The 22,881-nt window shown below is 32.6% G+C and overlaps 2 protein-coding genes across 2 annotated transcripts; one reads left to right on the top strand and one right to left on the bottom strand.

Moving 5' to 3' along the window:
• Positions 1-4,094: 4,094 nt before the first annotated feature.
• Positions 4,095-10,274, bottom strand: LOC108822600 (villin-4). Its single transcript, XM_018595718.2, has 23 exons — positions 9,978-10,274; positions 9,358-9,444; positions 9,152-9,251; positions 9,007-9,075; positions 8,665-8,901; positions 8,417-8,594; positions 8,202-8,334; positions 7,960-8,122; positions 7,717-7,867; positions 7,364-7,620; positions 7,197-7,265; positions 7,045-7,113; positions 6,825-6,962; positions 6,605-6,733; positions 6,360-6,507; positions 6,258-6,268; positions 6,014-6,154; positions 5,784-5,912; positions 5,643-5,708; positions 5,205-5,541; positions 4,871-5,112; positions 4,644-4,791; positions 4,095-4,559 (listed from the first exon to the last, which is right to left on the bottom strand). The coding sequence occupies exons 2-22, from the start codon at positions 9,411-9,413 to the stop codon at positions 4,678-4,680; spliced, it is 2,937 nt and encodes a 978-aa protein (XP_018451220.1). The 5' UTR covers positions 9,414-9,444; positions 9,978-10,274; the 3' UTR covers positions 4,095-4,559; positions 4,644-4,677.
• Positions 10,275-18,487: 8,213 nt separating this feature from the next.
• LOC108836040 (GDSL esterase/lipase At4g30140-like) lies at positions 18,488-20,952 on the top strand. Its single transcript, XM_018609252.2, has 5 exons — positions 18,488-18,873; positions 19,346-19,470; positions 19,547-19,771; positions 20,260-20,503; positions 20,595-20,952. Exons 1-5 carry the CDS (start codon positions 18,621-18,623, stop codon positions 20,798-20,800), a joined length of 1,053 nt encoding a protein of 350 aa, XP_018464754.2. The 5' UTR covers positions 18,488-18,620; the 3' UTR covers positions 20,801-20,952.
• Positions 20,953-22,881: the final 1,929 nt, after the last annotated feature.

The following is a 22,881-nucleotide window of genomic DNA, read 5'->3' as shown; positions in this document are numbered from 1 at the left end:
AAAGTCAAGGGGTTAGTAGATTATTATTTAATGCACCAATGATATCTAAAATTTCTTTTTTTTTTGAGAATAAATCTAAAATTTCTTGTAGCTCTTTTAAATATTCTTATTATTTGAATGCAATCCCATAATCTTTGATTAAACGTGATCAACATGTGTTTAACCATCCAGATGCGTCGATAACTTTAGTCAAAGTTAGATTACTAATATATAGTACTAGATTGTTTTTTGGTCAAACCTTACTTTTATAAAAAGATCACACTCCACCAAAACAGAAATTGTTTAAAGTACACAATAACAAAGCCAAAAACACACCGTATAACACCAAAGCGGAAAACATAGATAATGGATAGAAGCAACGTCCACACTTAAACAACTAAATGGAAAAGTCCTTTTACCTCGATGTAAAGTGAAGTGATGCAAACGGAATCAGAGAGCAGATACAGTGGTCTGAAACACGGGATTGTAATAGCAACTAGTTTTGTGAAAGCCCTTTCTCAAAAAAAGAAAAAAAACTAGTTTTGTGAAGGCAAAAGTGACAAAGCACCAAATCACTAAGCCGTTAGAATAAACAAGATTTTTTTTTTTTTGGTAAAATAGAATAAACAAGATGTCAAAGCATTTGTACTCATTGACACAATGTTATACTAGATTGTTATGAAATAGACAATCAACGATAACCATATTATCACGAAAAGTTTCTTGGAATTTTGCTTAATGATTTTCAACCTTTAACTATTTCTTTTTTTTTTTTTTTTTTTTTTTTTTTTTTGAATAACCCGGTGTATCCTGGCATCCACCGAAGTAGATCCAGACTAGCGGCGAGTGTCCGTATCAGCCTACATTATCGGCCGGAGTACGCCTCGGTCACCGGACGCTGGGGGAGCCCAGATTTTAAATTTAACCCCCAGTGGCCAGCGGGATTCGAACCCGGGTCCGTATTGGGGCCGAAGCTCCCTCAAGACCACTAGGCCGTCCTCGCTTGGTTAACCTTTAACTATTTCAACAACTCACGTTGAAAATATTGTCAGAAATAAATGTATGCTTTCCTCCAATCACACAACCAAGCTAGGTAAAAACAAGAATCGAATTATTCAATACTTATTATAATACCCTTATAAAAAACAATAAGATACAGCGAATACTCAGCGAATACAACCAATGCAACTAATATTGAAATACAGAAATATTTTGTCTGTATGAATTAACCACAAAGAAATCGTACAAAACTGTCAGAATAAATTTGTAAGGTCAGTAAGACTGATATCGAATATTGTAAATGGCATATTATGACTTACTCGTGCTGTTCTTCAATTTTGTTTTCTTTTATACTATTGCATTTTAATTAGTTATACTATGTAAAAACGTAAGCGATAATGGGGGTGATTGGCTCGACTGTAGCTGTAAAAATTTAGCTGTAAAAGTTTAGATGTAGGTAAGTTGGTTGTAGCTGTAAAATCGTTACTGTAATTTTTTTTTGCAGAGACTTTTGCTGTAGTTAAATTTGTTGTAATTGTAGGTTATATGTTGTAGGTGTAGGTTATATGTTGTAGATATTTCAAAATAAAATATGTGATGTATATATAAAATAATTATTTTTATCAACTAAAATAATTTTTATTAATAATTTTTATAAATTATCATAGTTTACTGTTATTTAAAATGTGATATATAAATAATATTTTATGTTATTTAAAATATTTCAACAGTTTTGAAAACACCCAGAATTAAAGTAAAATATTTATAAATGTTTTTATTATGATTATCTAATTTATTTGATATCGTAAATAGTTTTTTCATTTTAAAGTTTCTACAGCCTATAAAATAAGGATGTAGATTTTTTGCGTAAAATACATAAGAGAAAAATTTGCTTTAAATTTTTTGCTGTAGTTTTAAAAATAAATCTAAAGCATGATTGGTAAAAGTTAATAGTAATTTGTTGTAGGTTTTGACTAACAAAAATAAAGCTACAATATGATTGATAAAGTTTAATGCTTTAAAAATAAATAAAGCTAAAGTAGAAAGTTAAAGCCGAACCAATCACCTACAATAATTAAAAAAGCGGACCCAGATAGAGGAGAAAAGATATGGCTTGGAATTTGGGAGGGACGCATCTCATGTGGGTAGGGTTTGAATTCGAGTGTTTTGTTTTTATTGTTCCTTTGGAGCTATTTCACAAATGTCCCCACGTTACCACGTGCACTTGCCAGCACTTTTCCTTTTAACAAAACGTTCGTCTACATATCTTAAGTGTAATGTCCCTTCTTAGAGACCGTGAACAATATTTTTGGAAATGAGTACAAGAGTTTACCTTCAAAAGGAGGTTGAATATTAAACTGCGAGATTATACAACAAGACATATAAACAACTTATATATAGTGCTTTTACTAGTGTATATGATAATATATATACTCCTTTTCCTGATCATTTTGCATTACCATGTGTCCCCGTCTTTATCATATACTGTTACTGTTGTTTTGTAGATAGTGTTTAGATTTATTGATTTGTTTCCGTCCATATTGGAAAACATTGTGTATATGTTAACTTGTTTTGGTGGTCTTTTCAGCTAGTTTTAGTGTTATATACTAGAAAAATTCTTTCACTGTTTAAAACTAGTCCTTGATAACACAAGCTAACATTTCTAACTACAACAAAAGAATTATATTTTGTAGTATTAATTTGACATGATGCTTTCAAATAATAAAAAATGAATCAAAATAGTTATAATGTTAAACTATTGGCAGGACAAATAATGGAACTAAAAAAATTAGAAGATGACAGGGAAACACAGTAAAGATTTTCTTGTATTTGGTAGGAATTGCAACTACGAGTCTCACCCTCCTTCACATCTTTTCATCTTTGTCTTCGTTTTATTTGGTTTTAAAGCTACTCTTCTTTTTTTTTTTTTTTTTTTGAACAAAATACTCTTCTTTTTTTATATAGTAAAGGAACATGAAAGTTTCTTGTTTTGCCCAAAAAGGAACTAAAAATCTACGAAAAACAAAGATGAAATTTGGGTTCTCACGAGTAAAAAAAAGAAGATTTGTTCTCTCTTTTGTTTTTGTCGGTCAATGAAAATATCAACAATCTAGTGGGCTTGACAAGACTCCATGAAGATAATAATAAATATAAATATAAATATAAACTTTTACTAAACTAGATAACTAATTACCATGAATCGTATTTATTTGAAAAATTAACACAAATAAGTTGGATGACATATTGGCACTCGTAGGTTTTAGATAATAACATATATCATGCTAGTAGCTCAAACAACATGATGTAAATTTAGATAAAATAACACATTTTTTTAGAGAACGAAATTTGATATTATCTTATGACAATCTTACTGTTTAATTAAATAATAACTATGTTTCACAAGAAAACAAACAATGTTACACAAAATATGAAAGAACTTTTTGGTCAAAGCATAAAATAAAAATGAAACATTTTATGCTCTGTTTCTTTTTTTTTTGTAGTTGCTTATTATTATTTTTTTGAACTAAGGCTTCTGTAGTTGTTTATTTAAAGCATTCACCTTTTATTTCTTCTTCTTCACATTGATTTGTTCTTCATTTGGTGCTATATTGTTTAACTTCAACATCAAGACAGATGAGGAAGGTAATAACAAGACGAGAGTGTGTTCAATTCACATCAGCGAAATTTTGAGAGTGGAACAATAGACTAAGGGTCACGAATTATATGACGGTGTTGTACATAAAACTTAAATTCAGAACATATTTTCTACATTGCTTACGCAATTGTTAGTCTAAACTTTACATATCACAAGCATGTAGAAATCCTCATTAATGAATTTATGCCAAGTAATTTGAGTTTCAATCCCGAATAGTTACATTTTTCTAAATATGGTACAAACAAAATCGGTCAAGTGTGGAACTTCATAAATCAATTTAGAATGGTGCAATCAGAAGGAAAAAAAATCTTGTTTTATTGTAAGCAGTTTACAGATAATAATAGCACTTCGCTTATACGTACACTTGAGCAGTTTCTGATCTCTCACTTTCTCTCTACTCTCTAGCTAACAAAGTAACAAGCAGTATTTCTGTAATTATGATAAACTTATTCAATTATAATAACCTGAAATCACTTGATATATAACAGAAAACAGTTTAGTTTGTAAACTTTGCTGTACACACAAAATACACCCAATTCTCAACTTCTACAGTCTCTAATTGTTTCAATAAAATCTTCATTTTTGCTACCAAATATCCCTAATTTGGTAGCAAAAATAACCCCCAAGAATAAATAAATCAAAGACTCAAGGCCAAACCCTGTGACCTGAGTAAGGAACAATCTTAACCTCAACCCATCAAACTTATAAAAAAGGAAAAAAAAATTTAGAAATGATAACAGAGAGACAAGCAAGCAGATGATGATAAACAGAGGTGAAAGATTTTGAAGAAGATAAAAGAAAGAAAAAAAAATGGGTTGTTTTTCATAAACAAGCCATGAAAAATATGTTATTGAGCTTCTCATGGGGGGAGCAGAAGCAGCTTAAAATGCACTGACACTGTCCCGTGAGTGTCCTCCCCTAATAGCTGAAACACAGAAAAGAAAACCAAACAAAACTTCAATTTCTCTGTCTGAATAGATGTTTATGTTCTGTTTTTTTTTTGTGTTACCGCGCTTTTGATGGAGAAGAAGAAGGGTTATATCTCAGAAGAGTTGAACAGCCATCTTGAATTTGTTTTGTTTCCATTTAGGCAGCTTGTAGAAAGCTTCTTTAGTCATACCAAACTTCTCTTTGAACTCTTCTGATGACAGGTAAGCCTATAACAGAGAGACCAAGAACAGTAAAGATCTTCTTTCCACTGAAAACTTTCTCACTCGTTTGTTGGTTTGAACTTACCTCTCTCCTTGTTACATCAATGTCTGAGACAGGATCAGATGAAGTTGTCTTGAGACGTTCGTATGGGTGAGCTGGTAAGTCTTCTTCCTCTTCCACACCTTCTTTAGCATCTTCTTGAATCGTCAGAGATTCTATCCTGCTGCTCATTGATTTCTCCTCCTCCTCCTTGTCATTTTCCTTCTTCTCTTCCTTTCCTTTTGAGCTGGATTCTGGAGCTGGAGACTCAGGTGTCTTCGGGCTCGCTTCATGCACCATAGAGTTCAAAAATGTCAACAATACACAAAAGAAGAGAGATGAGAATTAATAAGCCAATACATGAAAACATTGAAACTACCTTTGGGAGGTTTTGAAACGGAAGGTTCTCGGGGAGGTGTCTTTAACCGTTGTTCGAAAAGGGCACTACGAGAAGAAATGGCTGAAGACTTGGGAGCAAGCTTTGATGAATCAGGAGTGACAGATCTCGGGTAGAGTTTTCTAACTACTGGTGGAGGAGTTGAGAGGTTTCTTGCATTTTGACTCTCGAATGTTGCTGCCAGTGCATTGAACGCTGGAGATCTTCCCCTCACACGAACCCTCTCTGGACTAAACGACATGCTTCTCGTCCGCTGCTGTGACTTGTCAGGAACGCTGGCTCGTCCACTATATGAAGCTGGAGTTCTTCGCTTCGGTTTCTACTCATCAAAGAGATAAATGAACAAACAAATTTTAGAAAAGCACACTCTGATGAAGAAGAAGAATCAGTTAAGAGGAAAAGCATGAGGAGTGTCATTACTTCTGCAACTGGAGTTCCACCATTTTTCACAATTCTAAGTTTTCTTTGGAATGAGTTTCCATGCATCTGCAAACAAAACAAGAATGTTCTAACACTTTTTTTTTTACTTCTGAGATACCAATTGAAGTGTTCAGTACTTACAGCTGATTTAGAGGAATCCCAAGAAGTGAAAAACCGGGTGAAGAAACTTGGCTCACCACCTTCCATGATCACATAGATAGGAGCTTCAGGGGATAACTTTTCCAGGAGAGAATCTTTCTCTATGAATTTCTAAAAGAAACAAAGGTATACTTGAGAAACTTATCTCTAAGACTAATACTCTCAAGAGTTAGGAGAGGTTTTGTTTGCAATTGTATCTTTAGAAACCTGACCTCTCCAATAGTTAAAGCTTGCAACTTATTCTTGGGGGCTACTTCTTGGCCAACCCACACAAAGATCTCTGAGTGACAGTCAACAATAAATATATCTTCTGTCATCAAGTCATCTTGAGTGAAGTTATATATCTCTGTCACCTGCCAAAAGATTACAAAGTGCCACATCCCAAAGCATTCTCCAATTATGATTGCATAAAACCTTTATAGGTAAGAGTAGATTATGAAAGTTTAAGGCACGCACCTTCAGAATGTCTGAAAAGAAAAAGAAACAGAGTCATTGTGTGCATATATATACAACAGCTTCGGATTAAAACTTCTATGAATAATATATGATCTTCTGTACCTTTAGAGAAAGAGCAGGAGAACAAGTGAGGGTCACTCTCTGGTTCTTTTGTGAGCTTCTGGCTCCGATATTCGGTTTTGCCTCCTAATAACTCCCAGAACTGTTCAGACTCTGAACCTTCCTTTTGTGCTCTAGTCTGTAGGTTTGGCTGAACAAAGAAAAAAAACAGATGTATTTGTTAGTCTTATATTGAAACATAAGTAAGAGTCTTATGCTTATAGAAATTAAGAAGAAACTTATCTTACCTTGATAAGATCGAGCTGTCTCTCAACGAGTTCCTGGTCAGTTGAGGTTGCTAGATTCCCGATCCAAGTAAAGACAGAAGAACCATTATGTAGTATGTAACAGTATGAGGAGTTCAGCGATGAAGCAACCTGTAAGAGTGTGTTTGTGACCTCAAAAATGGTTCTCACTTCTGTATGATTTCTAAAGGTTTTAAAGAAAAAAAATGGTGAAGTGACATACCGGGTCAACTTGTATAGCTTGCATATTCTCAGGACCAGACCCTTGAATGCGGAATAGAGCAAGACCATTCTCATTGTATGTATCATCATCCACTTCTTTCTCTGCTATGTATTTCTTGTATCCATTGCTAATACCACCCTGTAAAGATTCAGCCATGTTTATAAAAGAGAAGATGGTTGGTTAAAACAAACTGCGGAATGAAACTATATTTTCGCCAAACCTTGAAAACTATAAAGCTTTGCATAATCACAAAGAACTGAAGAGGTTCTTTTCCTTCATAGATGCGAGCCTAAAGACATGAAAATGAAAATAATTCAGAAGAAGATAAAGCTAACAGCATAGACTTTTTGAATGACTGCAGATGGAGTTTACTTGGGCTGGCACAAACTTCATTGACTCAACCATTTTGCTAGCCATAGAGACTGCAGAAGCTCTTTCTTCCTACAACACATCACAAACAGGCAATTTTAAAACTACTTGCACAGAATATATGTGACAGAAACATGTAAGAACTTGCTTTTGTTAACTGAAGAGCTCACCTCCACACTTTGCTTGCCGAACCAAGTTCCTATAAGAACTTCTTCTTTTTCTTCTCCGGGATAGGAATACTGGAAAACATAGCAATCTCCACTGTAGAACTTCGAATGATCAGAAGCTTGAAGGAGTATCTTTTCCTGACCATTCACACGCCAAACCTGCAGATTCCCCGTGCAATCAATGAAAGCTTGTGGCTCTTCTTTAGGTGGAGCAGCTTTCATTAGGCCTCTCACATTCACTCCTTGTCGTTGCAAAAGTGCTACAAATCAAAACAAATCACAAAAGAAACATTCAATAATAACATTTCACCTGCTAGTAAGTATTTGGAATCATTTTAAAATTTAGATTTACGGACCAGCAACTCTGCCTCTACCGTCCTCTGACACGGTTGTATTATTAGTTTCTTGAGTCCAGGTATCAAACTTTGATCTGAACGTCACGGTTTCAAACCCTTCTATTATGCGGATCATTTGCGATTTGGGTCGTTCAGATGAACGAATCATTTCCTGCATGATTCTTTCTAACATCAGCATACACACAACAAAAAAAGATTGTAATGACTTTCTTTTGATTTGATATAGAAAAAAAAAAGCTTTACTTCTGCTGCTCCACTCGCTACTTTTCTATCATCAAGAGATGTGGTTCTACCCATCCAAACAAACACTTCGAGTCCACAATCAAGAATGTAACACTTGCTTGTATCCAGCATCTCTCTTTTCAAAGAATCTCCTTCAACAGGATTTGCTTGTCCCTTCTCCACACTTCAGTTTCAGATAAGAAAACAGTGTTCAGTTGAATCATCATGAGCTCATATTATATGTATTAAAAACAAGATGTTACCAAAACAATTTTGTGATATCGGAGTTGTAAGTTTTGTCTTCATCACTAGCTGTTTTTCTAGGTAGCGGAGCGAAACCACCAAAGAAGCCCCAAAACTCTCCACTCTCAGCATCAGCCATAAGTCTCCCATCCTCTGCAATATGAAACATATATGCAGTTAAAGACCGAACTAAAGAGCGATAGTAAAGATACTTAAAACCTCTCGGATCACTAACCAACTGTAGCAACTTCACATGTGCCATCATGGTAAGTATCTTTGATGTACTGAACCACTTCCAATGCTTTTGCTCTCTCTTGGATACTTGAATTTGATCCATTGAACTGGAAAATCTTGGACTTTGTGTCAAGAATGTATATATCGTCATGGTTCAAAGAACTCCGAGCAAACGGAACCTGTAGTCAGCTCAGACCGTTAGTATGTGAGAGATCAAAGACAAACGGATAAAGGAGTAATGTGACTTGCCTCTTTGACATGAACAACATGCTTTCCTCTGCAGACGAACAAACGGGTGATATGTTCTTCAGCTTCCACATGTTTGAATCCTGAAGCTACTCCACCTTCTTGAGGTATGATACATGGCTTAAAATATGACAAGAACTTCTCGGTTTCGTGGCCTTGAACTTCCCGGTACTGAACTGCACGGCCTCCTAGAGCTGCATCTAGTTCAACCGTTTTAACTGCAGCCGTCCCAGCTTCATCCTAGTTTTTTTTTTTTTTTTTTAAACAATCCGATATCTCAAAAGTTCTCTGTTCATTCTACTAAAGGAAGAACATATAAAAGGAAATGTTAAAATGGTGATTTACCTGAGAGGTATCTTTACCAAGCCAGTAATGGATATCATGACGCAAAGCACCTGTTTTTAGCGCCGTTGTCTGACCATAAAAGATTGATCCATCAAGAAAACTCACGGCAATAAGAATAGTTAGTTACTAAGCATTAGTAGTTTACCTTCAGTACTATGTAAGAATCTCCGGTGAAAAACTTCCCAATGGAAGACTTAGGAATGGGTGCAGGGCTGAAATTCTCTATACGCCATACCTCAATACCGCTAAAGTTACCGTTAAGGAGAACATCATGTAGAGATCAATAACAAAATTGAAAAATCAAAGGATCCTAATGAAGTCTAGAGTAAGAGATTGGAGTATGAAGGATACGCTTTTTGTCCAGCTCCTTGGAAAGCTGGATCCAAATCTCTCATTGAAACAGACATGCTTTAAGCAGTATTTACCAACTCTTTCACTCTACAAACAGAGTTATACAGACTGTGTTCAGCTGATGAATAGAAGAGAAACCAGAAACCAATTGTAGATAGAAAAAAAATGGTCTAATAAATTGAAATATACAACAACTTCAGAATCCAAACAGGTCAACATCATCTCAAGTCAAAATCAGTCAAGATGTTATTAATGAAATATCTGCTCTCAGGTAATCCCAAAAAGAATAAAACTCTGAAATTTATGTTACATTGGAAATAGAGTTCATGTGAATTTTCAATTCCCCAGACAAAACAAACAGATGAAAACAAGGCAGAGACCACCTGAGGAAACAAAAAAGAAGAAGAAGAACCTTTCCATTCAAACATCATCATAGCCATCATCATCATGATCACAAAGCTCAAGGTTTTTTATAACTCTACAAATCTATTTCACTAATTAAACTAAACATTTGCAAGAACCAAGAAACCATCAGATCAAAAGATAAATCTACAACTACAACAGAACCCAGAAACTGAAAAGTCTCAGAGAGAAGATTAAAACATGGAGTATGTTCTTACCTACGCTGTTCAGCTCCAAGACCAGATCCAATCTGATGAGAAATAATTGTAAAAGTATTGATCTTTTTAGTCAAAGTTGTTTCCTTTCAATAGGAGACGAAGCAAGAGATGAACAGAAGCAGAGGAAAAAGTAACAGAGAGAGAGAGAGAATTGAATTGAAAGCTTTATCTAGAGAGAGAAGAAGAAGCTGATAAACAATTGAAGCCTTTTATTAGAGAGAGAAGAAACAGTTTTTAAGAGAGAGAGAGAGGTGAATAAGGTTGGAGGGAATGATGAGAAGCCAGGCGTGCTTATCACTAACCCACAAGACAACCCATCACAGCCTCGTTAAAACTCTTTTGATTCTTCACGACAAAAGAAAAACAGAGTAGTCAACACAAAAGATTTAGACCTTTGGAGAAAAATTGTAATGAATCGACTTCTGTCGCAATTAAAATTATTTTTATAATTAATTTTTTTTTTGGACCAAATATAATTAATTCATCAATGTTTTTATTACATCTAAAGCTTCAGGTTTTGAACAACTGGTCTGATAAAGCAAAAGCAGAAGAACAAAAACCATCGACTCTAGAGGTGTGTAATTATATTCACTAATAAATTTGGTCACATCTCCTTTTCTATTTATTTTTTTCCTTTTAGAGGTAAGAAGTTCAGATTATTTCCATCAAGTTAATATTTTCATACTTTATTCTCTTAATACCGTTATTAATTAGGGAAAGTGAGAAAAGTTGATGGATGAACGTCTAATATTAACAATAAGTTCCTAACATCAGAATTAAGCACTAAAATAAAACTATGCACAAAATAGGAGAACAAAACAAAGGGTACTATTACATTTAAGTCTCTAACTTTAAAGGTTGTTTATTGTACATTTCTCTCTATCTCCAGTATTGGTTAAAAAAAATATAGAGTTCTTAATGATTAATTAGAATTATTTTCATGAATGTGAGAAAGAAAGAGAAGTTTGATGAATTAACTTCCTTAGATGATTAAAATAGACAAATCTTCATCTTCGTTGATAGAAAAATAGACCATATATAATTAATGGGACACGGAACACATAAGGACAAGAGTCATCTTTGTATTTAAAGTTAGAAGCATCGATTTGGACAATGGAGAATATGTTACGTTATTCAACTTGTTAGAATTTTAGAACGGACTGCAAAAATCCGGTCATCATAAATAAAGAAGTTTATGCATGGCCAAAAATTTTAACATAAGTGAAAGAATTAAAAAAAATAAAGACGATTTCAAGCATTCAAGATATTCTGCATTGTTCGAGGGAAAATGCAATTCAGATACTCTAACTAGAACATCAAAATCTTTTCATATGAAACTTTGTTTTATTGGTTGATATATTTTTGTATGGTTGTCAGATCACATTTAGTTTGAACAATAAAATAGTCGTTTGATTTGATGTAAATGAAAAAAAACAGACCAAATTCTTTTTTTTCTATCCATGTAATAATATGTGTAAGCAGCAAATATTTGTTAGCTTTCCCAAGAAAAAAAGACACTCCAGCTTAAGTTTTTTTAAAGAATTTAAACATTTTATATCTGACTTCTTTAAGTAATTTTGTAATTGCATGTCTATAGTGTTTATTTGAATTGCAATCTGCTACATTACCTCAAACTAATTTATGATTTTGATTGATATGGTATTGAATACGTACAAAGTATAATCTTCAAGCTCACGTACTCCCTCTTGGGCAGCAGAGAGATGATGACTCACTCGAAAGTAAATTAGTTGAGAATTCAATTGTTCAATTGGTATTAACTCAACCCGACGTTTAAAGAGTACTTGAGTAATAGATAATCACAGAAAACATATACTAGTTACGTAATGAATAATCGATTAAAAACTAGCATAAACTTCTTTTTTTGCTAACAGAAATTAGCATAAACTTCCGTTGCCAAGAAAAGAACAAACATTAGTATAATCTTGACATGTTCGTGCCAGCGTTTATATGGGACCGAAATGAACAGAAATTTTGGATTGAGTGCTCCCCAATTAAAATATTTTCCACCTATTCATGTACGTCCGTGTTATACAATTTCTCATTATAATATTTGAAAGCGCTCAATAATTTTCATAAGATTAAGCAAAATGATTCACATATTAATATTATATGAGGTGAACCAAACTGCAATATACAAAACATACCCAAACCACATAGTTAGTGGAATGTTTGGATCAAAATCATCGGTGAATATGTTTAGCATATGCTTATGACTCTGGATGACGAAAAAGACTATATGATATATATTTTTCAATTCAAATTATTTCTATAGTAATCACCAGTAGCTTATGAAAATTATACATCTTTTACAAATGCTGATCTTTTTGTTTGTTAAACCTTTAACAAATGCATTTTGGTTATAGCATGGAAGAAGTTAAACTTTTTGGTAGGAGAATAGTAGTTTATTGTCTTTCAGATAATGTATACATCAAACTAAATTTTCAATTTATAACAACGGTTGATAAATATCAAAAGCCGACCATGGTAAAGTACAGTAGTACACTTTCAGCTCCAATCGATATAATTCATTAAAACGACACTGATTTTGTCCTTTTAATTGACAACGATTGCCTCCTAAATCGACCTCAACATATGTCAATATCGCCGCCCACAGCATGGAATGGAAGATGGTGGTTGAGCCGCCGCAGAACGGCTGAGATACGGTGCTCTATATAGCTTGACACTCATTGAGCATTTCTTATTCTAAAAATTTAAACTATATTAGTATAAACTTTCTAGCAAGGTGTGGTTGGTTAGTGGCAGACAAGAATGAAAATATATTTTTTTGTAGTTTGTGTTAATCGTGTCTTAATTACCGATTATTAAAAGATTATATTCTCTTTTCCAAATACCATTACCATCAACAAATGAGCAAACCCCATTAGCGTTTCTAAGAACATTACAGTTCTAATTTTAGTAGTAGTTATCAAATTTACACTGAATAACAAACCTTTAACTTTATTAATATTTTTCTCACACAGTATAACTTTGTTATATATATTTTTGAAATAAAATATGCTTACTGAGTAATTCAGAACTAATAATACCTAAATAGCACTGAAAAAGAACTTAATCTTGTTAATCTTAAGTCTAAACTTATAAAATGGTATTTTGTTTTTATTCATAATAAATCTCCTCTCAAACCAAATACCATTCAAACCATTAGTTTCCAACCTCCAACAAAATCTGATACACATCTTTTTACCGCGTAATCACCAACAGGATTTTTCACCTAACCTTATTACACTTTTAGAATTTATTCATTCAATCTTTGCAGCACCATTAGGCTATTTACCACCTAACCCTTACAGCACTGTTAGGAATATCCACCTAATTTTTGTATCGTTTTTAGGGAGAGACTTTCAATACAAGTCTCCGGCACCACTTAATCATGATGTTGTCTGATTCTCTTCCTTCAACCGAAACTTCCAAAATCTTTTGACTGGCATCTGCGATGTACTCTCTCTTCCCATCAAAAGTGGAGCAATTCGAATTTGTAGGTGTATTTTGGTATTTTTGTATATTTTTGTCAATCTGACTCTGATACCAGTTGTTCATATTTTTCTAAGTCTATGTCCAATTCTCCCTAAACCGAATAATACAATATTGTCCATTTTAGATTTGAAGGCAAAATTTGCATGGATTTAGTTTTAGATTCATTTCTAAAAAGCTTCGTACTAATCAGAGTTGAACATCTCTTTATATATTAGATATTATTTGTCTAAACTTCCAATGTAGAAATTTTGTTTGCATTTACAACAACAATGTATAATAATGTATTGGTTGTACTGAATCATATCTAAGTTTGGTTAGATTTATTATCGTTATGTTAATTTTATCAGAAATGTCAATACAACAGATATATTGCGATATCAAAGGACACTACTAAAACTGCAAAACTATAAGCATTGTATGTTATCATCGGTCATCAGATTATAAATGGTCGAGAGTTAAAAATGGACAACTGCTAGCATTCACACATCATTTTTTTAACAAGCTAGCATTCACACATCATATGTTCTGAATTATCGGATTTTACAACTAATGGTTCTTTTAATCTAATATCATCTGATTTATCTCTAGATACAAATAACTAGTTGCATCACTAATAAGAAGAAAAAAATGAAAAGTCGTCTATCGAAGTTTATAGTTATAAGATTTTCTCAAAAAAAAAAGAAGTTTATAGTTATAAAGTTGACCCCCCTAAAAAGGATAACGGTTACCAACTAGTTTGTAAAAGTCGCAAATGGCAATCTCCAATTCTCCATCAAAACATTCAACTTGTTTTTCTTTATTTAACCGAAAAAGTAAGGCATGAGTTGACCTTCTTTTTTTTTTGTCACGAAATTCATTCATTCTGGGCCTGGCACAAGCTAAAAGAGGAAAACAAGAAAAAGACGTTCAGCCCACAGGGGGACTCGTTACAGAACAACAAAGAGCCGTCTTGGCTAATCGATCAGAGAGAGAGTTTTGATTCCTAGAAAAATAAGAAAACGTGATTGCGGTGAAGCCAGATGAGATTGATCGGATGTCCGAGATGATTCCGATCAACTCTTTCCTCTGGGTTAATCCTTTGATTGCTCCGATGAGCGTTGAACAGTCTGAGAAAACTTTGATGTTTGTGACGCCAAGATCCTTTGTAGATACCAGAGCCGCCACGATTGCCAATCCTTCCGCTATCAGGGGGGAGGCAACATACGGCTGAACCATGGAGCCTTCGATTGGTTGCTGTGATGATTGATCTGTGAAGTTCCAAGCTAGCCTGCCACATTGCGGTTTCGATCCCAAGCTGCATCCGTCTTGCATGTAATCGTTCTAGTGAGGATCGATTCTTCTCTGCCTTGTGTTGCCGGATTTATAACTTTCTTAGTGAGATATTTCTTTATCGGCTGTGTTGCTTGGGCATGAGTTGACCTTATTGATCCGTATTATACACGGGACTAACACATACTCAAAATACATATATATGGAGTTTACCTTCTGAATACGCGAATTGTAACCATTTTTGTTGGTATATTACATACAGTGGGGAAGCTACATGCACTAAGGGAGGGCCAATTTCCCACCATGATTTTTAAAAAAAAATTAGGGTAATTTCTTTAAGTTTTGAATGAATACCCATGTTTATATACTATTTTCTGTTAATAGATTATATTTTTTGCTCCGGATTAAAATAAGTTTTAGATCCACCACTAATTATAATATATATATATATATGTATGTATATATTGATTGATTATTATTATATTTTAAAAAGAATCTATGAAAACATTTAAATTTGAGTTGTAGTCCCTAGATTTAGAAGTATTTAGTTAGTTAGTACTGAACTCTCTATGAGAAATAAAGATAAGCTATTAGTGGATGGAGAGAAATAAAAAATTTATGGTTAGTTTTGAAGTTACAATTCAAAGTATTTTTAGTTAGGTTCTTTTTTGCATTTGGTGGAAATCTGGCATATCTTGACCAAACTTTTGTATGGACTCGTCGGGCATGTGTTAAGTTTGGGAGATTTTGTCTAAGCATTTTTTAGTAAAGAAAAGAGAAAAACCTTTTATTTATTTGAGTTTTATGACATATTAATCTCTCTTTTTGTAACAGGCTTTATTAACAGGCTGTCTATGACATATTAATCTTAAAAGATTATTATTCCTAAGGGAAAATCCCACTTAAAACCCTATAAAGCAGTCATTATTTCTATTTTAAACTTTCATAATAACCCCTCAAATTAATAATATTTTTAACAAAAAAATACGAAAGTAGTTCACGTGTTTTCTTTATTAGTATGGTAGATATAATTATAAACACCGTTGACTTGATGCTTAACTCCATTAATTTTATTGAACATATAATTTAACAAAATTAACTAATTTGTTACCAAAACATATTTTTATTTTGTTGACTTGATGAATTAATTTAAAAAATTTAACCGGTTTTTTGTGTAGAGCAGTCGTAAAATTTTGAGAAGAAAAATATTAACAAAAATTCCATACAAAAAACCAAAAAGTGAGGAAACCATGTGTATATGTTAGAGGCGATATAAAATAATGATATCTTTAATATTTTAATCTTTTTAATTCATATTTATGTGTCCCAATGTGTGATTCTTATTTAGTTTTTTTTTGTAGAACTTGAAGAAGAGACAATGGAAGAAAATCAATACCATTAAATTAGAATCATTCCTGAATTATACCCTTAATGAATGTTTTAAGTTTTCCAAAAATACTCTTATTTTTATAAAGGATTAATAAAACTCATTAATGGCATTTGAGTCTTTTAGTTTTGGGCCTGTAGAAATATATTTAAATGGATCAACAAATAATAGACTTACACATATTTATAAAATATGTTACTTTTATTCAATATAAATATTTTATGCTCAAATATTAGACATATATATTCTGAAACTAAATTAATAAAAAAACATAATGACATTATAATGTTATTTTCTTAAATCAATGTATCATAAAATTAATTTTAAATCAAAAATAAGAAATAGAAAAATACAAACTTATAATAGGTCATTAATAACAAAAATAAACTAATATTATCATATTAATAAGTTTTTATATTATCTTTTTTTTATTTGGATGACATAATAAAAGTTGAGTCTAAGTTTAAAGACCACACATTTATGTAGTATTAAAAAGTATGTGATTATTTTAATAAAAATAAAAATACTATCAGATATTTTGTGTTTTATTCAATCATTGGTATTAGATCACAGGTTAATAATGAATTTTGGGGTTTTTACCGGGTTCTATCGGAATTTTAATTAACGATTTTTTCATTAAATCCGAACTAGATTATATACATGGTACGGGTCTACCAGTTCAGCAGATCTGGGTCGAATATGAAAACACTTTTTAAAATTCAAACATTATTTTCAAAAAAAAAATTAATTATATGTTCTTTAATAAAAAGTTATAAATTCATGCAAATCACTCTTGACCACATATTTGTTCTATTTATTTTTATTTTTAAGAGAAAAAACAAAATATTGACCACTTTATATGTTTAGCAATAATTTATATAATTATAAATCTTTAAAATTATATAATAGCCCAAGTAAAAATTTTGGATAAAACATTGTTTAACTTATTTACAAACATAAAACGGTTGTATGACGCATTTTAAATTTCGCCATACTGTATACACTATTACAAACCCGCATAATTGAAACTTGATCATGTTACAGTTTATATAATAAAACGAATAATAGTTAATCTTTTTTTTTGTCAATGGTCATTTTAGACCGAAATCCTCAAACTGAAGTAAAGAGAGATCGAACTCTTAATGTCAGGACCCGAAGAAAAAGCTCAGTTGCCACTTGGCTACGAACAACCCGACAAATAATAGTTAATCTTTATACTGAAAAAAACAACAAAAAAAACCTGCTCTTTCAAGGGCGGGTCACAATCTAGTTTAGTTTATTAAAAAGACAAAATTTAATAAAACATATGTTTTAAGTAAAACAAACGGAGTAGTATTTACAATTATGTCCATCATCATAATAAAGAAACACATAATAAAGAAACTCGTAAGCCACTCTCATTGTTTTTGTTAAAAATGCTGTTAATTTGAAGGTTTATTATGGAAGTTTTCAAAGGTGTAAAGTGGAAATCATGGCCACTTTGGAAATTTTTAATGGGACTTTCCCTTATTCCTAATGCAGTAAGATGTTATAATTTTGAATTGCATGTATACACTAAAAGACTATTATATATCAACAGTATTGTTGAATTTGAAAATGAATTGTTTTAAAATTATGTAAATTTGAAAATTTCTCAAAATAGTCCTTTGGCCTTGGTGAAATATATATCTTATATATTAAAATAAAAGTCACAATCTTGATTCATGTGTAATTTTTTTAAATAGATTCTAATTAGAAATCAGTTATCATTCATGTATTACTAAAAATATGTTTAATAATATGTCACGCCTAAATTAACCATCAACTCCTACAAAATCGGATCTCTTAACAAACCAATATTTTATTCTTTATCTTATTTATTAAAATAGAAGACATGATTTATTTATGTGTGATATTTTAAAAACAAATTAAAATTTTTATTTTATTGTCAAATGCAAATTCAATAGGACAAATATATTCTAAAACTAATATATATATATGTGATTATTTGAAATAATTAATTAATCTACAGTATAAAAATATAAAATTATTGTATTTAAAAATATACTCATTTAAATATATAAGTAACCTTTAAAATATATACTAATTATATAAAATTATCCGCACAGTTGTGCGGATCCAGATATACTATATTTTTTATATCATGAGCCTATGTTGAAAAGTATTTTGTGCTTAAGAAAATTATACTAAACGAAAATTATTTTCAACCGTGTCCACCTCAAGTAGACAAATATTAAAAGAATATATCCCTTAATTTATGCAAAACAATATATAGTTTTCGAAGTCTCCCCTTGATTCACTCATGGCTTCATCCTTTATATAGTCTTACAGTAACCTAATTCTCGAAGCACTTGCAACTATCTACTAATCAGAATTTGCAAATCTCATCCATATATATACTAATAAACCAACATTTTTTCTCTTTTCAACATTTCTCTCCTCATATTTCATATAACTCGATCTTTGAAAAAATGGTCGAGAAAGTGTCCAAGGTATTGTGGATTGTTGTGGCCACCGTGTTTGCAGTAACCGCTGCGGCCACAACAGTGGTGCATGGACCAGAAGCGCGGTGTTACTTCGTGTTCGGAGACTCTGTCTTCGACAACGGTAATAACAATGCGCTAAACACCACTGCAAAGGTCAACTATTTACCTTATGGTATAGATTATCCCGAAGGTCCAACCGGTCGGTTTAGCAACGGACGTATCATTCCAGACGTTATCGGTTAGTTTTAAACCATTTTTAATCTTAATTTAGTTCAATCCAATTGTTTATTCGATTGTTACATGTTGTGTACCTGTTATGTAATATATCGGATCATGCGGGATTTTTTTTTTAAATTGCTACTTTACAAATTAAGTTTTCAAAACATGTGCAAATTATTGTTTTTGTCAAAAAAAAAATTATTGTTTAGATTATTAGCCGTAATGTCTTGTAACTTTCTTGATTTTAGTCAATGTTTTGAAAACCAGACAAACACCGACTCATTATTACTGGGTGATTAACGAAATTTCTAATTTTTTATATATTTTAAATATCAATGTGTGAGGATATGATAAAACTGAAAAGATTACTTAAAGGTATTTAACTAAAAGAGTTACCAAATTAAGAAAATTTGGGACCATTATTGTCTTTACGCCCATTGTGATTGCTATTGTTTATATATAATATTTTACTTTTGAATATTTTGTTATAGCTGAACTAGCGGGTTTCAATGATACCATTCCACCATTCGCCGGAGCATCACCGGCACAAGCCAACATCGGACTCAACTATGCTTCAGGTGGCGGTGGAATCCGGGAAGAAACCAGCCAAAATTTGGTAACAAACAATATAATATAACGATTGTATACCATCTGAAAATAATCTACCGATAAATTGATATTTGTATATATAGGGTGAAAGAATCAGCTTGAGAAGGCAAATTAACAACCACCTATCGGCCATTATAAACGCGGCAGTGCCACGGAGTCAGCTACTGCGATGTCTATATACAATCAACATCGGAAGCAACGATTACCTCAACAACTACTTCTTGCAACCTACTACCCCAGCTCGTCGTCAGTATACTCCTGACGAGTTTGCTGAATCTCTCATACGCCTCTACAATATATATTTGAAAGTAAGCAGTATTATTTAGAGGGAGAAATCATACAAACCTAATTAATATGTTATCTAAATACTGAGCAAAAAATGTTATATAAAATATATGGAGAAATATAACCAATTTTGGAACATAAAATTATAAAATTGAATTTTATGATTATCTAGAAACTATTTGCACACAAATAGACACCAAAAACCCAAATTTTAATTAATACAAATCTTGAGAAATTAGTCGGTTTATGAGAAATCGGCCGTTTATACGAATACGAATATCATTTCCAGTGAAATTACGTCATTTTTATAAAGATACAACGAACCTTAACTTTTTTTTTAAAAAAAAACAAGGAAAATCTGCTAATCTATTGGAATTCGTTTGAAATTTCGACAGAAAAAATTTGGACACAAGTTCTGTCCAAATCCCATCTTTTTTTCTGTAATGATATACTTTTAGTTTCTACCAAATACTGTATAAACTAATATGTGGTTTATATATTTCTGTTTCAGCAATTGTACCTACTAGGAGCGAGGAATGTGGCTTTGTTTGGAATCGGTAAGATTGGGTGTATACCACGTATTGTTGCTACCCTTGGTGGTGGCGTTGGCTGCGCAGAAGAAGTGAACCAAGCCGTGGATCTCTTCAACAATAAACTCAAAGCCCTAGTAACAGACTTCAACAACAAACTCTCTAGTGCTAAGTTCACTTACGTTGACCTCTTCTCTGGAAATGCTGAAGATTTCGCCGCTCTTGGTAATACCATATATACTCAGAAAAAACAATGACTTTTGTTTAGTCAAGAACTTGTAATGATTCATTTTGGTTTTCTTGTGGAACACTCTAGGGGTTACTGTTGGTGATAGGAGTTGTTGTACGGTTAACCCGGGTGAAGAGCTTTGTGCGCAGAACAGACCGATTTGTCCTGACCGAACCAAATACATATTTTGGGATAACGTGCATACCACGGATATTATTAATACAGTGATAGCTATCGCATCGTTTAACGGAAACATAACTTCTCCCTTCAGCATATCTCAGCTTGTGAATTAGCTTATAATATGGACATGACTTTACTAGTTTAAGCTTTAAACTGGATGGGTCATGGAAACCGTATAATATTCATATACTATCAAATGAATAATGAATAAATGGATTGTAATAGTTTCCAAATAACAAAAATAATAATAATAATTACAAACCTATCTGTCTGTTCTTATTTCTGTTACTCCATGTAATATATCGAACTTTACATGCTGTTCTCTGATGTGACGTCCGCGGGATGGTTAACGAGCATCGAGTGTTCATCAGCTGAGGTGATTGCAAACACAGCTTCTGAGCTCACTACAACTGAGATTCCATGGAAGACTACTTTAACTGCAATTTAGCCAACTCCTCAGCTTTCATCATCTTGTCCACATTATCAGTTACAAGTTACAACAAGCGTCATTCTTTTTTTTTTTGAATACGGAGGTTCTGAACCGAATCATGTAATCACCCAGTCATAAAACAATAATATGTAATATTAGTTTCGTCCCAGTGGTCACTCAAAGTAAGGACCTCTGACACAATCATGATCAGTCCTGGGTAAACCTAAATGAAACATTCGTCTATGTACCATATGGCCCCAAAAAATTGAGCAAAATTGCATAGATGTAAAAGCTCCCAAATTCGTAAGAAAAGAAGAAACAAATTTTGTTGAAATCTTTACTAAATCACCTATAACCTCTAAAATCTCAGGACCTACCCTGGATATGATAGTCCGAACTCTGGTAACAAGCTTTATTCTCTCTGTTGTTCCTGAGTATGGTTCTTTTTTAAGCTTTAGAGCAAAGATTGAACTCATCCCAGAGACAAAGAAGTGAGTCTGTTTACCGCTTCTATCGATGAGCCTTGGCCATCCTATGCAGACTTCAAAGATCAGGTGAGGGCACGTTGATAATGTGACTTTCTCTGGTCAGGGTGGCATCTGAAACATCTGAGTAACCATCCAGTTAAAGACAACACGTATGACCTCTGAGGGGTGATCCATGCTTGGATGGAGCAAGCTCTCCAGTTTAGTAGCTGAGCCACAAGATTTAAAGCCGTTCAAGCTAGACTCTCAGTGTTGATCTTCTTGTGATGATGGTTACAAGGAATGGTTGCAGCAAGTAATAGCTTGGCTTCATCCAACGTTCTCTTCTGTATCTGGTGACACTCTTCCATCACTTTCCACATCCGAGCTAGTCTGTAAAACGTTATAATCAGTGTCAGTTACTTACTAGTAAAAGAGAGACGTTTCAAAGCCACACCTTACCCTTGAAGAAGCTCAAGAATCTGCGGAAGCAGTTCTTGGTTGCGGAGACTCTATCCTTTGAGATAAGACCCTACTGGGTGTAGAGAAACCTTCATCTGAGTGTATAGATCTCTGACTATAACTCTTGTTTTATGAACTGAGGAAGAGTCATCTTCTTTCACATCATGGTTCCTTAGGGCATCATTATTGGTGGGCAGCCCTTAACTTTTTTTTTTTTTTTTTTTTTTTTTTTGTTCATCAAACACTTAAGGGCACATAAGGGCAGCCCTTATCTAAGGAAATATATAACAAAAACTATTTATACATAAGAAAAATGTGTTAACTAAAACTGAAGTTAATTAAGTAGGACATTAGGACAATTAATGATGCAAGACTTTTTGTAAGAAACACAACACTTGATAGACTTTACAAAGTACAATATTGTACTGGTTGAACTGAACTATATCTAAGTTTTATTAGATTGATTATAGACTAGTTATGTTGATTATATCAAAAATGTCAATATAACTCGGACATATTGCAATATCAAAGGACAGTACTAAAACTAACTAAAAACATTACATGTTATCACCAGTCATCAGATTATGAATGGCGAGTGTTAAAACTGGACACTATCATATAATATCATATTTTGAACATTCACACATAATAAGTTTTTAATAATTGGTTTTCTACAACTAATGGTTCTTTTAATATATTATCATCCGATTTATCTCCAAATACAAATAACTAGTTAGTTGCATCATTAATATACTTAAGAAATATGCAAAGTCATCTATCAAAGTTTATTTATGGTACAAGTTGACCTTAAAAGGATTAATGGTTGCTAATTATTTTG

Source organism: Raphanus sativus, chromosome 8 (assembly GCF_000801105.2).
Source record: "Raphanus sativus cultivar WK10039 chromosome 8, ASM80110v3, whole genome shotgun sequence".
Taxonomy (NCBI): domain Eukaryota; kingdom Viridiplantae; phylum Streptophyta; class Magnoliopsida; order Brassicales; family Brassicaceae; genus Raphanus; species Raphanus sativus.
The sequence above is the reverse complement of the archived record's forward strand: the minus strand, read 5'-3'. Positions and strand labels throughout refer to the sequence as shown.

Bases quoted from the DNA above. Each gene is read 5' to 3' on its own strand.
- LOC108836040 (XM_018609252.2), top strand. From the start codon at position 18,621: ATGGTCGAGAAAGTGTCCAAGGTATTGTGGATTGTTGTGGCCACCGTG. The intron at 19,772-20,259 runs GTAAGCAGTATT...TTTCTGTTTCAG, and splicing joins TCTACAATATATATTTGAAA to CAATTGTACCTACTAGGAGC. The intron at 20,504-20,594 runs GTAATACCATAT...GGAACACTCTAG, and splicing joins TGAAGATTTCGCCGCTCTTG to GGGTTACTGTTGGTGATAGG.
- LOC108822600 (XM_018595718.2), bottom strand. From the start codon at position 9,413: ATGTCTGTTTCAATGAGAGATTTGGATCCAGCTTTCCAAGGAGCTGGA. The intron at 7,266-7,363 runs GTGAGCTCTTCA...GATGTGTTGTAG, and splicing joins TCGGCAAGCAAAGTGTGGAG to GAAGAAAGAGCTTCTGCAGT. The intron at 5,913-6,013 runs GTCAGGTTTCTA...TGTTTCTTTTAG, and splicing joins AAGCTTTAACTATTGGAGAG to AAATTCATAGAGAAAGATTC.